General features: G+C 41.4%; 1 protein-coding gene across 1 annotated transcript in view; it reads right to left on the bottom strand.

Moving 5' to 3' along the window:
• lrba (LPS responsive beige-like anchor protein) overlaps positions 1 to 17,237 on the bottom strand; it is a 181,634-nt gene extending 164,397 nt beyond the window's left edge. The window contains 1 exon segment of the mRNA XM_056409971.1: positions 14,994 to 17,237. Within this exon segment, the coding sequence (XP_056265946.1) occupies positions 14,994 to 15,179 (186 nt within the window). The 5' untranslated portion in view covers positions 15,180 to 17,237.
• Positions 17,238 to 18,332: the final 1,095 nt, after the last annotated feature.

Genomic DNA, 18,332 nt, shown 5'->3' with positions numbered 1-18,332 from the left:
TGATACGATTTTAAAAAAGGATGTTTTTAATTTAGACGCAGCCTAGCAGCTCACTGTGGCCCGGTTTCAAGTCCAGCCCTGGGCCCTTTGCCACATGTCACCATACCTCCCTAGTGTCTGTCTCTTACTATAACATGAAGCAGAAATGCCAAAGAAATGTCTTTAGAAGAAAAGACATTGTTTCATTGCCGACGTGGGCTTCTGCTCCTGAAGCACCAAAATCATGAAAAATGACAAGCAGAGATGCCATTTCACAGAGCAAATGTCAGACGTGTGAAACTATTGTTGAGGCCATTATCTATTGAAGGAATTTGTCAAGAGACCAGATGCGACAGGATCTGGTCAGCTTAGCACCAAGCTAAACAACGTCCTGGACCAAACCCAGAATGTGGGAGCAGGAAACCGTCTGCAGCCCCTTATCAGTTGTTGCTCTCCAACAGGATTCCTGCAGATTGTTTCCAATCTCTCTCCAGAAATTCTACGCTTACTTATTCTTATCAAAACAATCTGAGGAAAAGAAAACTTGGGAGTTTTTGCACTTGGACTTGGAGATACAAAGAAATCTGTTTGGATGTTTCAGATAAGGAGACAGGTGCCATTGGGATTTTAAAACTTAATGTTAAAACTTGATGACTTGGACATAATTCAATATCAACATCTGTGATGCAAGCTGCCAAATTGATAACCCCGGCGATGTTGCAGCATGAACACGTCCGACCTTTTAACATTTACTTTGAGTGGCCTGTGACCAGGTGCTGCCCGTCTGACGGTCCTGTAGATGTATGACGGGGTCGCCTGATGTCGCGACAGCCCGACTGTTTATGGGTTACTGCATCATTCTTTTGACATCTCACAAAGACTCTTGATGTGAATTATGGCAGAAGAACGTACCAAGAAAAAGAGAAATCACAATATTTCCCACCCAAACAGACAGCATTGCCCTTCTATGATGCAAGAGGGGTGGGGTCTAAAGGAAGATAACATATATGTCTTATATATTGTCAGATTAAAAACTCTGAAATGTGGTTGCCGAGTCTAAGAAAATGTTTCAGCGCAACATAAAATATTCATATAAATGCAAATTATCTGGGAAGTCTTTGTTTCTTGAGGTTATCTGATTAAAACCAGCTACTCCCATTGCTACATGCCACTCATAGATCAGTTAATAAAGGTACATCTTTAATGCAAGGAGTTGATACAAAATTAAAGCACAACTGTCAAAAGGTATTACATAATCATTTTAAATCCGCTCCCAAGTAGTACTATACACTTAAATGTACCAGTATGCATTCATGATGTAAAACTGATCAACTTAGTGCATTAGTTTCAAAAACTGCGCCAATCTCAGTAAGAGTACAGGAAGACACACAGATCCTCCTCCTCCTCCTCCTCCTCCTCCTCCTCCTCCTCCTCCTCCTCCTCCTCCTCCTCCTCCTCCTCCTCCTCCTCAAGTCACAAGTTCTGTCTTTGAGTAATAAACAAATAATTTGAGCTTAATCACAACAACAATCTTAATGCTTTTCTGTCTAATAGAGGGACAGAATTCAGTGTGAATGAGAGTTTGCCGTTTTGATTAAACAATTCTGGCAGTGGGTGAAAATCTCATTATTTACAGTACATTACCATATCACAAAGATATAACACTTTACCTGCAATGCTCACTCGTTTAACAACGTAAGCATGATGTCAGATTTGCCAACTTAACCAACTAAACTTTGGAATCGGAGAAACGTTTTCAATTAATATTAAATATATAGCCCGGTTCACTTATAAAAACTTGAAAATAAATAAAATGGTGTCGTGGCCAAATTACAAATGCAAGCTAATGTTACCTTCAGTTAAGCTCATTTTCAGAACTCACTACTGACATTTAATCAAGTCAGAACAGCATGAACAAAGCTTTACTGTACACAGGACAAATAATCAAGGTAAAGGAGGCCATTGAATCACTGAAATCAATTCCTGTTTCCGTGGCTGGCATTACAGGGAGTGAGGAGTTTCCTTGTGTGGTTTGTGAGCCCCTGAGAGCGAGCAAACTCTCCGGTGGTCGGCGTGGATGCAGGGCACACATTTTTAAGGGAGCTTTACTCGACTTGAAGAATTTCAACAGTAAATGCTGTGCTACATTTAATTTTGCGGTATCTATATATGGACTGCATCCCTTATGTGTCGTCTGTATTCCCTACAGGTTGCATGCCAGACCTTGGCATCAGATGAGTTGCTGATGCAGAGAGGGAGAAAGCAGGTCAAGGGTAGAGGAATCGCCGAGGGGTCGGCAGTCAAGTTCTGTTTTTGTATTTTTCCCCCAGCACTGGACGACCAACACAGACCTACAGATGCTGTGGAAATACAGGCCTCTGTGTGTGTGTGTGTGTGTGTGTTCCAGGATCACTTTAACTTCTTGTATAATGGAATACATTTAATGCCCGAGTAATGTTTACATTATTCTTGGCATAGTGCAGTTCTGGTCTGGGCTTCTCTGGACCTACAGCTCTGTGTTTTATAGAAACCAAAAAAGGTATAGGAGTGGCAAGTTGTTTCCATAATAATAATAAAAATATCAATATATTAAATTTGTGTTTGAAGTAAAGATAAATGGTACTTTTATCGGTTATTTATCTCCAATACTGTTATACCTTGTTTTAGCACGATGCATTGTCCATAATACGCAACAAGACTGTAATCATTTGCTAGACTTGATATTAAAATGTTTATATCTACATTACATGCTTAAAAGCGTAGCACACTAAATACATTTCCAGATTACGTGGGGGGCAGAAATTATTTGGTACAGGACCAGATTTGGCAGACAGTTGTCTTGACTGCCGACAGATTATCTACGGCATCAATCAATAGGCCCTGTTCTGGCTTTGCTATTCAGACTCATAAAAACTCACACACACGCGGCAGAAGTTTGGATTGTTGTGCAATCTGGTCTTAGATGCACACATTGTAGTTTCTCTCCCACTTCAACAGGACCACTTTCAACTTGACAGCTCTATAACACAAGCATAGCGCCGTAATAAATAAACATGGAAATACTTTGACAAACTACAGCACAAAACAACTCGGCGAGATTTGAAGGCAGATAATATCATAAGAAAAGTAGAATCATTCAGACCTACCCACGACTAAGCCACATGCTGAAACTATGTGCTTAAAAGCATGGGGAAGAATACAATAAAACTCTGAAAAGGTCACCAGTGTGCAAGGATTCAGTGACTGTCCCGTTGGGCAAAGGCCGATTTGTTTGTGGTAAAACACGGTTCGATATCGTCACCACCATCACCATCTGTCCACGAAATGAAAACGCAAAGCTCTGTGTCTCGAGCACAAGGGGCGGTGACTCCAACTGCACTTTGCCTCCCGACTGCACGTCACATAGATCATGGATCACAGCACAAAGTAACATAATAAAGAATCAACTACAACTTTATTGAAGCCAAATATCCCTCTCGGGTAATACTGCATGTGAACCAGTGAGGAGGGGTTTGAGCGCTGCTAAACGGTGAACTGGAAACAGAGTTCTTATGTGCAAGAGGATCTTGGGGCAGCATCAACATTTGCTGAAAACACAATTCAATTTATTCGAGTAAAGGACCGATATCAGCGGTTTACACATCACAAAACTCACGGTTCAGATCGGGTCAGCGGGAAGAAAAAGGGAGCAAAAATAACTTTTAGAGATGCCTCGGTCGCCAACAGAAAACATCTTTGTTGTCATTGTCACCTATAGACAAAAGCTTATTAGTGGGCGGATCACTGATCAACAATGAGCCTTTACCACACTATTCCACATCTAACTCTGCACTGAAAGAAAGTGTAGATTAAACCGTCATATTAAAAAACTAAATATAATAATAATAATAGATTATATTTATAATGCACTTTTTAATTTGCATGGGCAAAACTCAAAGTGCTACAAAGTAAAAATGGTTTAGATAAAACAGAATAAAAGCAGCGACGTCTATGTTCAAATCTAGTGAAAAGCTATTCTAAAAAGGTGTGTTTTTAGGCCTTTTTTAAAAACATCCACAGTCTGTGGTGTCCTCAGCTGGTTTGGGAGGGCATTCCACAGTCTCGGAGCAGCGGAGCAGAAGGCTCGGTCTCCCATAATTTTCAGTTTGGTCCTGGGGGGAAGAAGGAGGTTTGCCTTTTCAGAGCGTAGGCTCCTCGTGGAATTTTGTGGGGTGAGAAGTTCTTTGATATATGAGGCGCATTTCCATGAATGCACTGATAGGTGAAGAGGGTGATTTTGTAGTCAATCCTGAGTGAGACCGGGAGCCAATGCAATAATTTGAGTATGGGCGTGATGTGCTCATACTTCCGCACTCTCATCAGGATCCTAGCAGCACTGTTCTGGATGTATTGCAGCTTCTGGATGTTCTTGGCAGAAGTCCCAATGAGAAGTGCGTTACAGTAATCCAGCCTGGAGGAGACAAAGGCATGGACAAGCTTTTCAGCATCTGATAGGCTGAGTGAGGGACGGAGTTTAGCAATATTTCTGAGGTGGTAGAAGGAGGTCTTACATGTTTGTTTGATGTGGGCCTCAAAGGTCAGGTGAGGATCCATTTTAACACCCAGATTGGTGACAGTTGACGAGAGTGAAATGTTCTGACCGGAGATAATATGATAACAAAATGATGCAATTCTATTGGAAATAGAAATCACTACATTGAGGTCCGTGGTGCGTCAAGCAAAAGACTCCGTCCCATTCAGTGAGCCTTCAAGCCATTTCAACATCACAACAGACCTCCAAACAATGGATATCTTCAGGTAATATGTACAGGTGTGTTTAATAAAGTGTATATAAAGGCTTAATCTGCCTAAAATAAGGACTTTGTTTTGGGATTGAGGCGCTGTGCAATAAACCCGTTCTGTGCTCTCCCAAACAATGATCCTGCGTTTTCCTTTGAGTAATCTCCTCCTGCACAGGGACAAAGGCGAGCCGACACCTCAAGCCTTGAGGTTTACATTACATTTTAGTATTCACACCTTTTCCAGCATCCCACACTGAAACTTGGCTGGCAGGCAAGCATAATTAGCATATCATCAGACCCCCGACCGTGAGGGGAAAACAGCGGGCCGGGAGGTTAATATTGCCTCTCGTTAAGCCCAGAGCTCTGCTATCGTGTTCCAACGTGTCAATTAAACCACCGTGCTCGCGTATTAAAGCGGCAGTCGTTGGTGTGTGTGTGTGCATGTCTGTTACCGCTATGCATCAGTCACTGGGGATCTAGAAATTGTTTGCATTTAATGTCCAGTGAATTAAAAACAATTATCACGCGCACGCTCAAATTTGAAGTCATGAACTCCAGTCGTAGAGCTGTATAGCGCGAAACTTTAAGTATTCTGGAAGTATCCACTTAGCATCAAAAATCTGAAACAGCTCGGGGGTACAATGGATAATGTATGGAGTTTGCACATGGAGTTGTGCAATTAGTCGACTTAACAGAGCTGACATCGCTAGTCGCCAGCGATACTAGCCTGTTGAATTAATAATTTTATGAATGCACACATTTAAATGACATATTGACATATGCCGTCTCAGCTGTTGGCCACTTTTCCTGCAGCAGACTCTCCTCTCTGGCCTGAACTCATCAGCTGCTCCTGACTCACTTCCATCCCGCCACGGTCTCCCAGCCCCCGCCACACACACACACACACACACACACTGGGTTTGTAAGGCACATTCCTAACCGGACGACCAGAGCGCCCCCTGGACTTATCCATTTCAGCAGCATTTAATTGCTGATTTTTTTTTGCCTTCTTTTTTTATGCGATTCTCAAATGGCTCTTATAATTCGGACAATGTATTTTTGGACAATATTTAACCTTTAATTGTGCTTCATTTTGACTGTTTTCTTACATTTAGACTAGTCAACTAGTCCAAGTTTAAACTATATGAACTCACTTAACTCTTTATTGAAATGTACAGGTCTATGCGCCCTATGGAAAAAATATATAATAAGTCTTTGTGTTGTAAGAGACAGGCTCAGTCAGGAACAAATATATATACAGGACTGTCTCAGAAAATTAGAATATTGTGATAAAGTTCTTTATTTTCTGTAATGCAATTAAAAAAACAAAAATGTCATGCATTCTGGATTCATTACAAATCAACTGAAATATTGCAAGCCTTTTATTCTTTTAATATTGCTGATTATGGCTTACAGCAGGGCTATTCAACTTCAGTAGCAAGTGGGCCGAATAAGAAAATCACGGGGGGTGTGAGGGCCGCACAGAATATTGATAAAATAATGGCTAAAAATGAAAAACAGTAATGTATATTTCCACAGGTAAACAGTCACACATGAAAATGCGTCGGTATTGTGTGGCAAAAGTGTTGCGAACAAGCATCACTATAAACATGTTTCAAAGTGTAAATATCCGCTCAAGGCAACCAGTTGTTTCAGATCCCTTCAACCAAACTGTTCCCATGAAAACATAAGAAATGTGACTTAATGCATCAATATATAAATTACTTGAGCTGAAACTAATATCTGGTGGCGCAGCGCACAGACTGCATGTCTTTGAGCGCAGTCTCCTTTTGCGTGAAAGGGATCGAAACCAGGTCGGGCGATCTTTATATTTTTATTTTTTCGAAAATGTATTTCTTCCTCCGTGGCTGTGATGCACTGCTCACTTATACAATCGTAATCGCCGAAATGGATATGAACGGTGGCTTGAAGATCTCCAGCAATATGTTTGTGAATGTGTGACGAATCTGGTGCGCGAGACAGAGCCCCGCTGCAGATGTTAAGAGAACACAACGCACGCGCAGGGAAACCAGTAGGTTTGAAAACCAGTTGGGGGGTAACAACGGCAACCAACACGGGTGCGTAACATAAAGATGTAACCATACAGGTTTGGTTGAGGCAACAGTGAAACTCAATGGCTCTGGGTTAGATGTCTCAATGTATAGAAGAGGCGTCTCCGTCAGTTTTATTTTTTCTTACCAAGCTATACTGATTTGCAGGCAGTCTTGCGGGCCGTAGTTAAACTCAAACGGGCCGTATCCGGCCCGCGGGCCGCTAGTTGAATAGGCCTGGCTTACAGCTTAAGAAAACTCTAAAATCCTATCTCATAAAATTTGAATATTTCCTCAGACCAAGTTAAAAAAAAGATTTATAACAGCAAAACAAAATCAAACATTTGAAAATGTGTTTCCAGGTGTTTCGAGTTAATTAGACGATTCAAGTGATTTGTTTAATACCCTACTAGTATACTTTTTCATGATATTCTAATATTTAGAAATAGGATATTTGAGTTTTCTTAAGCTGTAAGCCATAATCAGCAATATTAAAAGAATAAAAGGCTTGCAATATTTCAGTTGATTTGTAATGAATCCAGAATGCATGACATTTTTGTTTTTTTAATTGCATTACAGAAAATAAAGAACTTTATCACAATATTCTAATTTTCTGAGACAGTCCTGTATATATATATATATATATATATCAGGAAAGGATGTTTCCCAGACACAGCTCTCTTTGGAGTTCGGTTATTGGTTTGGAGGAAACTCTGGGGCATCTGTTAGATAACCTAAAAGGAACAACAACTCTTCACAGACCTGCTATACATTCGATGGAAAGTTGTGGGGGTAAATTAATCCGGTGTGGCTGAGATGTCCCGGTTGCCACTAATACCTTGAGTTGAATAAGCAGCTTGATAATGGATGGGTGGGTTAAAGGGGGGATCATGCAGAAGCCCAGGGAAGTGTAATTTGAGCAACATAAAGCCAAACCACAAAAGTCAAAATGAATCAGCAGCAGAGAGGCATTCAGTCCACACACACACACACACACACACACAATAGAGGAAAGCAAAGCCAGCTGATGAACAACCATGAGAAACAGCTCTGTCAAGAGAAAGCTCTTCTCATCAAACATGGCTGAAACAGCTCCAAAATTATTGCTTTATTTTACTCCCTAAGCCAGTGAGTACAAGCCAAGTCAGGAGAAGCTAAAGTAATTTACTCTTATTATCATGCTGCTGCCAAGTGCCAACATGACCTCCTCACATAAAAATAAAGAGAATTGATACTGCTTTAATTAGAAGACAATAGTAACTGAGAATCCATCTTTTATATACTTCTCTAGCTGAACTCTGACCGTAACCTTGAGCACGTTTGATGGCACACTATTAAATGCCAATTGTGTCGGGGAAAAAGAAACATTTTCAAAATGGATAGTTATTTGCCCAGATTTTGAGATTTGACCCCGGGGCATCTTCCTCATCATAATCTTCTCCTTTCAGGATCAGTGGCCCTGTTACTCTGGATGATCCAAATATCCCACTGTCAAAAGATGTTACTATTTCTTTCATATAAGTTGTATGACAAGCCCTGGAGGCAACAGTTTGTATTCTCCAATTTAGGGAACCTGACTCAAGCTATTCTCTGGATGGTACAGTATTAGTCTACATTAAATAAAGAGCATTTTCTAATTGCCCCTGTAGCCGACTTTGGGCACAGTTCCATTGACCGTTTTGTTTTTCAAGGTGTTCCATCAGCAGGTCCTGTTCCCAGCTTCCTTCAACATAACATCATGTTAAATTTCCTTTGTGAGACGGAACTGTTTAGAGAAGAAACAATAAGATAGATAGAAGTCGGCCGAGATGAAGACTACAGTCTGCCTCCGTTTTCTTAAAAATATGCAGCATCAGATGTAGAGAAATTATTTGTGACTGCTTAATCTTTTACTTTACACGCAGCAATTTAACGATTTATTAACAGCAAATTTGAAGTTGCACGCTTTAAATTAAAAAATGGAGTCTGTTGTTAACTGACAGATACTCACTTGTGGAAATATGGCTTCATTGATTTATAAAAAAGCATATGATGAGAAATATCAAGCCACAGTTTGAAAAAAAATGTGATTAACACCACAACTTGTCTTTTTCCAAGGTTTTTTTACCTTGTGGTTCGGGGATGACCTCTCATCGCCAATAGCTGGTATTTATTCCAACAGCTTTAAAACCAAACTCAAGTTAACAACAGATTAGATATCGACTAGTGTGTCTTCTCTCTACCTACAATGTACACAAGACTTTGGACCGCTTTGTGTCTCGCAGAAAATGTATTCTGCTCGTGTTTATCAGCAGTAAACAAAACCAAATAGTCAACAAATAAGCACACCGGATTCAAGCATTTTCATTAAAATATGTGTACAAATATGCTGTGCTGTGTCAGATTACTGTGACAGCGATCACACAATAACCCCAACACTGAGCTGTACATAGGTCTTACGCAGTTCAGAGAAAAAGACCAACTCCCTCGAGCTAGATAAGCACCAAATTGCCATGTGGAGCAAGTTTTTATAACTAGTGTCTAAAGTAGAAAAAATAAAATACCCCCCAGAGATATTTCAGATTCCGACAAAGTCCCAAAACACTCGTTCAAGATTTATCAAACAAATATCTCAAAATGTGCGATGTGCAAAACACTAAAGTGTCTCAGTGTACACATCTCTTTGAAAACATTGTTGAATCCCGAGGCCGTCGGCCTGTTTGTCAGCTCCCAGCAGGTGAGGTGCCTTATCTGATCTGCATGCAGACTAAATAATGACAAACCATACAAACATCCAGTGAAAGCTAAAGTGCATGCTGGCTAGTCCAACCTGTGTGCTCATGCTTAAACTGCTTATCGAGTTGATTTTACTGCTTCAACTGTCCACAAGACGTTACAGACAAAACGCTTTAATGGCCAAAATGCTCTCTCTTGTAGGAGAAATAAAAAAAGGTCACTAAAAAACACAACTTTCATTGGAGGTAATGTTAGAAACATAGAAATCAGAAACGTAAGACTATAAACAGTCGTGTTTGTTTAGCCAACAGACCCCAGAAGCTTCCAACGGCCTTCGGCTACAGTGGAGAAGAAGGGGAAAGGTGTGACCGTGGAATCGAGCCGATGCAACAGATAACAGAGGGAAGCAGATCGGGTTTCATTCATGCGTCAGATTAGAGGGCTCTTTGTTACTGCCAGGGAAGGGAACGCATGCCTGGAGAGAGGACAGGGATCGCCCTCGCTCGCCCGACCACTCCATACAATGTTATTGTGTGCCACTGAAGGGATGGTTTGTGGGTTTGTTGCATTCCTGTCGACATCATATGCACACACTGCGGAGAGGGGGCGAAAAGAGGGCGCCATGTTGATCCTCAGGATCGCAAGTCCAACCTTATTGCGGCGATTATTGATTTGAAAGGTCACATTTCGCAATTGTTACACCTCAATCACATATGACTGATCCCTCCCTATTGTGTTCTTTTCATGTCACGAGTAAGCTGGGGAATATTCACACTGCTAAAGTAAATACCTTTATGTAATTTACGCCGAATTTCCAAAAACCTTTGTACGTATAACTAAAACCATCTTTGGGGCTAAATAGGAGGAAAAATCTAATAATATGGGATTTCAAAAAAGGTCAAGCAAAAATGACTTATCAAAACGTTTCTAATACCATATCTCACATTCTTAGTTATTATAGTAAGTAAATGCAAAAATAGCCTCTGCTGATACCGAGAGCAAAGCTTGTGAAATCAATTTCACGATTTAAAAACCTGATGCATTATAAATTCAAGTCACAGCTACTTTGCATGATTCTCCCCTGCAGTGTGGTGCAAGAAAAAGGTTAAAAAAGAAAAAGACTATTTTAAGAAGCACAGCGAAGATGTAGTTTAGAACAATTAATTTAACTTATGACAGCCAGCAACTCAAAAGGAAGATCCTCTGTGTCAACATCAGTACAAGAGATGATAAAGTGGATGACAGCGCACCATCAAATAGAGACTGCATGTTATTACAAAAAAAACGATGACTTAAAATAATTCAGAAAAAATATAATAAATCCGATCTTCTCTTTGACGCTTGGAAATAAAAGACAGACAGCCTGAAATTCAGATGAAAGTAAGGTGGCTACTTTTTCTGTAGTTCTGTAGAAACTAAATACAGGCACATAGCATGACATATATACAGACCTGAAACATAAGAGGACATTTATTTTATAGTTTCAGCCCAATATAGATGTACGGGCTGCAATGATTATCTTCATTGTCCATTAAATCGGTTTAATATGTTGCCCGTTGGCCTCGTGTCTTTGGCACTCTTAATTTATGCCGCATATTTTAAAAAAGGGAATAAATAATACTGTAATGTAAAGTTTGAGTGTGTATTGACAACCGGTGACATGAACCGTGCACCAATGCATCAGGTGTCCACAGCTAGCAGTCAACCACATGACCTTGACTTTCAGGTAAACCCATGGTTACATTCCACAGATCAAAGTCGCCCATCTCCTGTGTCGCTCTACAGAGGAGCCATGAGCCACAGCGCCTTCCATCAGTCAATGGTTTACAGAGTAGTTTACAGAATACTGAGTGGAAGGCAGCGTTGTGATGTTAAAGAGTGATCATCAAAGTCATATTGGCGCATGAGTGCGTCAGGATTTTTGGAACATGGTGGGTCTTTTTGTTGTCGACATGTGCCCGTTGTTTTTGTTTTAAAAAAAGTCATGGATTGATATAATGGGGGCCTGTTAGTGCCAGCCCATATGGATCATCCTACATAAGGAGATGTCATTACGTAAGAAAACTTTATTTGCAGAAATGTGTTTGTGGCAGCTGTCTCCAATTTGGCCTCGGCTGCTGGTGATTGGCATTTAGTCAGCAGCCGAGGCCGCCCTCATAAAAGCTCTCAGGTGAGAGTGGAGCAGGAGAGTGAGCAGAGGTGCAGTCTTGCGGTCTGCTGTGTGTTGTGTGTGTGACAATAGAATATGTTACCGAACGGAACCTCGTCGTTGTGGTCTGGTAATCCTTGGTGCTTTCGGGGGAAACCCACGGGTGATGGCCCGAGAGCCGTCACACAGAGCTTTTATGAGGGTGGCCTCGGCTGCTGACTGATTGCCAATCACCAGCAGCCACAGTGTACTTTCAATATTAACTGCCTATTAGCTCAGCTGTTGTCAACTGAAAATAACAAGTAGCTGGATTTGTCACTCAGTAGCATTTAGTTGCAACCCGACTTAGAATCAACACCACACTCTGCAGCTCTGGACACGTTGTTTTGGTAAGCGGGACCAAGAAAACCAAAATAGTGCTGCTCCCTGTAAAAGCGTGGTCTGCTACTTACAGCACAGGAGCTCACACCAACGTGACTGTGCTGCCTCCCATAAAAAGGTGTCTGGGAAAGGAAGTCAAAACAATAACAGACAAAGTTCAAGAGACCCAGATAGTTTGCTCAGGAGTTTGCAGAACAAACTGGAGGGCTAAAACACCAGTGGCCATTGGACCATTTGAAATGTGACTGGTAGACACAAAACGGTCTCCACTGGTTTCTCTGGTTTTCTAGATGTTCAACTTTGTTTACCGCGACCTTTGTGGGGTGCAAGAAGCATCCTGCATGATAGGTTTGTGCCATATTGTGGCTGCCAGCTGCTGCCCAGTGTTTTATCTAAGCCAGTATGGTTTTTGTATTCGTTTTTTTTTGGAGCCACAAACTAAAACGATTATAGAAAGCTTCATGGGCTTGTGAAGTAGGGCGTTTATCTTCAGTGGAATTGAGAGCAGCCCTGTCACATCATTATTATTAGTCCTTTGTTTCAGTGTGAAATAAATTGCATATTGCTGCTTCAAATACTAATATAATTATATATATCGTCGTGCCACTTATTTAAATTGGCCACTGAAAAAAAAAAAAATCACAATCTATATTTTGAAATGTGATACTGTGCTTATACTTGGTTTTTCATGCATGAACAATTAAAAAAAATTACGAAATGAAGCAAAACTATTTTTTGTTTAGTTCACTGCCGCCCCCGATTTAAAAAGGAGTTTGATATTGCCAAGGACTGGTCCGGACCACGCGCAATGACCTGGCAACCATACTTTCTCAGTAGAAGAATGAGAGAATGCAGCTAATGAGTGGCTGAGCGTTTAGGATACTGCACCACACGGAGACATTACCATATCAGTTCTAATATTAGTTAGGCATTACAAAGAAGAGGCGCTAAAACGGGTTCAACTTCTCACTCTCAACTCTACTTGCACTTTTAACTGAAGCACACAATACCATCAACCCCCACAGTAGTGTCATGAGGTACGAGGGAATACGAGGCGAAAACAATGCCAGCAGAATGAGCGTTTTTCTTCTAACTCCAGCCCGTGTGTCACAAGTCATCACAACCACTGTTTTAGGTCACACTGGAATATTTCAAGACAATCTTCCTGAGGAATCTATGTTGCATTCAACCAACTACAACGGAGGACTCGTGTGTTGAGAAGACTGCAAATACAATACTGCGAAAGAGAAGAGTCTGGCCTCTGGTAAATCAGATTATCACCCTATTGAAAGACCCGAGGATGTGGAGGGTGGCGAGCATAATGGAATGCATGGAGCGATCGCTCAAAGCCCTGAAATGACACTGACCTTGCTCAACATGGGACTCCCAGGGGCACAGACAGAGCTGCACACGGATATTTCAGTCAAAAGATATGCCTGGAGTACTCTCTGGCTCACGAAGATTCAAAAAGTAATTAGGCGCCATCTCTCTTTGGACTGTGGCGCTGGAAACAATACCTCCTTGTGATATTCATGATATCGTCTGTCTCACAAAATCTAAAGCCACTAGGCTAGTCACATGTTTTATCTGATGGTCGTTCAAAATAACCGCGACGACGACCGCAATATATTTGAGGCATCTCTATCAAATTATGTATTTCCTCTACTAAAGACAAAGAAAACCAAAATGTCACTTGCCAACATTAGCCACTCAAAGTTGAAATCCCTGGCCTTATTTTCAAATAAGCACTCGTCTTCATTAGTAGACAATTGCCAAAACATTTTCCACTGAAACACTCCAGAGACATCGTGAAACCGCGCAATGCCAGAGCTGAAACACTTAGTGGATCATCAATTCATCATTTGCCGCTTCCAGCTTCTCAAACATGAGGACTTATTGCTGCTCTGAGTGACTCTTTAACATTTGATTTTTGCGACCAAAAGATTTAAATTGATATTAATGAACATGTGTATCTTCTGGAGAAAAAAAGTGTCTGTCTACATCTTAGGCCCAACAAGAAAAGAATACGACGTAGTTGCTATAGAGAAAATCTTCAACTTTTAATCTGTATTTCTGCTTTCTCGTGGCAGCTATTCAGGCCTCCAGTGGTTGGATGATTAGTAGGTCAACCGTCTCATGAGAAGTGTCCTTACTACCTTCCTGTGGGGGGTTGGTGCTGGAGCAAACTTGACTACAGACATGGAGGATGAGCCTCCCTTTTCAAAAAAAGGATTCCATTGTGTCGTTACAGTGACGAAGCGGTTTTGCTGGTTCCACCTTCACCTCTCTTCCGTTTCCCCCGCCCCCTAACCAGCCACACTCGAAATGAGCATGCTCTCCCTCCTTCACCCTTAACTTCCTTGCTACCTGTAGTGTAGTGTGTTCATTCTTCTCATGCCGGGGCTGCAAAGTCAATTCAAATCTCGTGCAGCCAAAGCAGCGATCAGTGCTGCAGACATTCAAAGCAGGATAAGGAATGGCTGGTGACCAACAGGTATTAGACAGATCACGCACGCACACACACACACACAGCCTGACCTGGATATGTCACAAAAAGCACCAGCTGATTTGCTCCAACATCTTTGCTGCCATGCTCACTCTCCTGACTTAGCATCTCATCGTATTTAACTAGATACACAATAAGTCATTTTAAAAACTGGTTTAAACCAAGCTTTCTGATATCCAATGCCAAAATATTTCAGTTTTATATTAGGGTAACCAGAATAAAAGCTCATGACCGTTTCCAACGTGTGCTTCTCCCTAAAAAGTACTCTTGTGTTGAAAGACTATCCACGACTCATTTTCCTTCTCTTTTTTTTGTTGCCGATATGGATGATGTCAGACTTTTGCAAACATGTAGATGTCACTGACAGTCGCCCTCCACGGCGTGACACCGCGCTATCTAAGGCCTATCCTAAGCTCTCGTAATCAGCTTACCAGGTTGAACACCGTCTCCACTATGTCTCGGTTGGAAACTTCCCCAACTTCCACCAGGCCAGCAAGCACGCCGAATTTCATCTTTATCCCCCGGATCGGCACTCCGGTGGTGAGCGCCACGGCGCCCGATGTCTCGTCCTTTCCATCACCTGGCTGCGCAGCGCCCGCTGTCTCCTCGCTAGCCATTGCTAAGGAAGGACGGGACAGGTGGCGTTCACAGGTAAGGCACCTGTTCACCTCCAATGGGTGGGGAGGGGGGAGTGCAGCCGATGTCGAGAGGAGAAAGAGGGCTCTAGCTCCCCTTCAGCTGGGTTGTTGACAGTACGCAGGCACACAAAGCAAACGTTTTCCACCCCATCAAATACTGTTTAGCTAAAGTGGGCGAAAAAAAGCGCAAAGATAGCGCGTCGGCCGTGGACACTGCGGGGCTGGATGTGTCACCGCTTCACTCGCCGGTGAACTACTCCGCTGCTCCGTATAACTTGATCACAGACGGCTGGAGTAGTGTCGTTAAAAGCAGCGAGGAAGTCTGCTGCAGGTAACAAGGCGAGGAGGGGGGTTGGAAGCAAGGGGACGCAGGTGAAGCAGGTGAAGCGGAGCTCGCGCGTAACCTCTTGTCCCCTCTGCTCGTTCCAACGGCCGCCGCGGTGACTTTAATACCTCCGCACAGCAGTGGAAGTTGCTATTGTCAGAGTCCAGACACTTGACAGGTAACAACGCTCGGCAGAAGCGAAAACTCGCAAACTGGGGGGAAAAAACGGGGGCAAGTCCGTCAGTAGCTCCGGCAGAAGTCGACACAACGACAGCTGTCCGCTCGGTCCTCCCGGGCAAACTCCTCCGACTTGCTCAAACGTCAACGTTAACCCAGCTGCGCTGCATTCTCTTCCTGATTTACCCCGGTAGCTTCAGCTCGTCACCGCCATGACAGTGTAGCCCTTGAATGAGTGGCGCATGCGCAGGGGGAAGCAGTCTCTTCAGCTCACTGGCAGGTGTGTGCCGCTCAGGTGGCTCTCCAGCACGACTCGCCGGGATTCGGGGAGAATCAACTGCGCTTCTATGTTTATTTAGCAACGATGCGTTTCATCATCCTGACAGGGATATGAGGGCATATCACGCATTACAATTACTCAAGTCGGCTCCTGTACAATTTTGATATAATATACTTCTACTTTACTTCTACTTCACTACATTTCAAGGGTAAAAATAGATGTTCTCACAATTAAAGTTACTTCATCATACTACTCGTCTACACAGTTGTATACTAAATATATATAATTGGCTTAGCTCCTTTAAAAAAACAGAATAATGTATTACATGTTCATAACACACAGCCGTTCCACATAATGAGTGCTTTTACTTTTGATTATTTACCGTGAGTACACCTTGCTAATAAATCTTCTGTTCTTTTACTTAAGTAAAAAAAAGAATCCAGGACTTTTTCTTGTAATAGTATTTTAAAACCCTGCTATTTATACTTTTACTTTAGTAAAGGATCTGAGTACTTCCACTACTGGTATTTTATGGTACTACATTAGATATAAAATGTTATACTTTTTACTGTGTTACATTTATCTCACTGCTTGTTACTTTGCAGAAGATTTAGTTCAGATAATATGGATTGTTCTAAACCACATATATACAATTGGCTATATTGATCCACCACAGGAAATGTCATCACAGCTGCAGTACAACATATAGATACTCTATTACTATGAAAACAAAAATATGGATGAATAGATTCTACCTATCTGCACCAAGTAGATTGTATATTAATTTAGAAGCAATATATAGATCATTAATTAACTCTCGATCAAATCCCACCTCATAATGTGACAGATGAGAAAATACAATAAATAATCAATCATAACTTTACTGTTCCATATACTAAAAACCCTTAGAGGGAATCAAGCACCGAACCCTTATTTATGCTTTAATGGAAATATAAAGACGATCTTGAAATGTAGTTTGAAATGTTTTTCTGCAGCACAACAGCTCATTGGCAGATGTCTGCATCCCATGTTAAAAACAAACATTAAAGCAAAGTGACAGCTCTGCTTTGCTTGCCTTTTCAAATCACCACCGCGTAGCTGTGTGAACCAGAGGTCCCAGTTTCACGTCTACTATTGCATTAAAAACAATCCCAATCTGTAAAGTTATAATCTGTATACGTAAACAATGCCCACTTGTAAGTATGTATTTTCTCCTTTTGTGTACTTCATATTTGCTCTGCAGGATGGCTGAGCATGTATGTATGCGTGTTATTTCCACAGAGGAAACTGGCGTCACTGTTACCGCTGACCTCTCATAAGCGTAAGCTCAGCCCTCGGGGACCCTGGGAGTCATGGAAGCCAGCGGCACCACCCAAGAGACGCAGGCCTCTTCTCTGGTGTAATGACCTGAAATCAACAGACTTGTTCACGGCAGCCAAAAGGAAAACCTTCTTAAATAAAGCTTCGGAAGGCTTTAATTGACCTTTGAGTTGAACATGGATCATGGCTTATTATTTTTGTCAGCTCTGTAGAGATAATCAGACTCCAAGATTGAGACATTCAGTGGCATATAGCAAAGTTGTAATGAAATCATCTTTTGCTCTTAGCCATCCTGTTGGTCGGTCTCACTATGAGAGCAGAAGATTATCATTTCTGCTTATGATTTAGCATCAAAGACAATAGTTAAAAATCAATGAGATGTTTACTGTAATATTGTGTCATTTCTTTAATATGATTTGATTTCAACAGACAAAATTCTTCCTTTTGTTCCAACAGTAAGGGTGGATAACAAGCGACACACCCTTATGTTGTCTTAACACACAAAGAAACTGGTTCTGCCTGCTCAGAGATCACAATGTTGGCTTGTCTTTATTCATTCAAGTACTCCTGCCTCCGATATTGGTCACTATAATTGAGGCCCATTTAAGAGTTCACATTTAACACATCACATGATATGCATGAAAGCAAATATAGGTGTTGACATTGTGAATTGTATATATAAATTAATATCTACAGTGGTAAAATTAAATCAATCTCTCAGAAACATTATTTAGTCTCTTTAGAGAAATTCAGAATCAGAAAGACATAAGTACTTTTTCTGTTTTTCTGTATAATTGATTTTCAAATGCAATTCAATGGCTAATATATTATCGGTCCAATATCAGTGTAGTATTTCTTTTATATATTTCAAGTCTGTATTCTTCTGTATAGAATGGAGCTTGTCTGTGTAAAAGATGAAACAGGACATTTCTTAAGTATGTATTCATGTGCTTATTAAAGAATAAAGGCATATATTTGCTTTAAGTTATTGACACGGTTCACAGTTCATTATCTCCATGTCCTCTGAATA

This window comes from Pseudoliparis swirei, chromosome 24, assembly GCF_029220125.1.
Source record: "Pseudoliparis swirei isolate HS2019 ecotype Mariana Trench chromosome 24, NWPU_hadal_v1, whole genome shotgun sequence".
Taxonomy (NCBI): Eukaryota; Metazoa; Chordata; class Actinopteri; order Perciformes; family Liparidae; genus Pseudoliparis; species Pseudoliparis swirei.
Note: the sequence above shows the minus strand (reverse complement) of the source record. Positions and strands in the feature narration are given on the sequence as shown.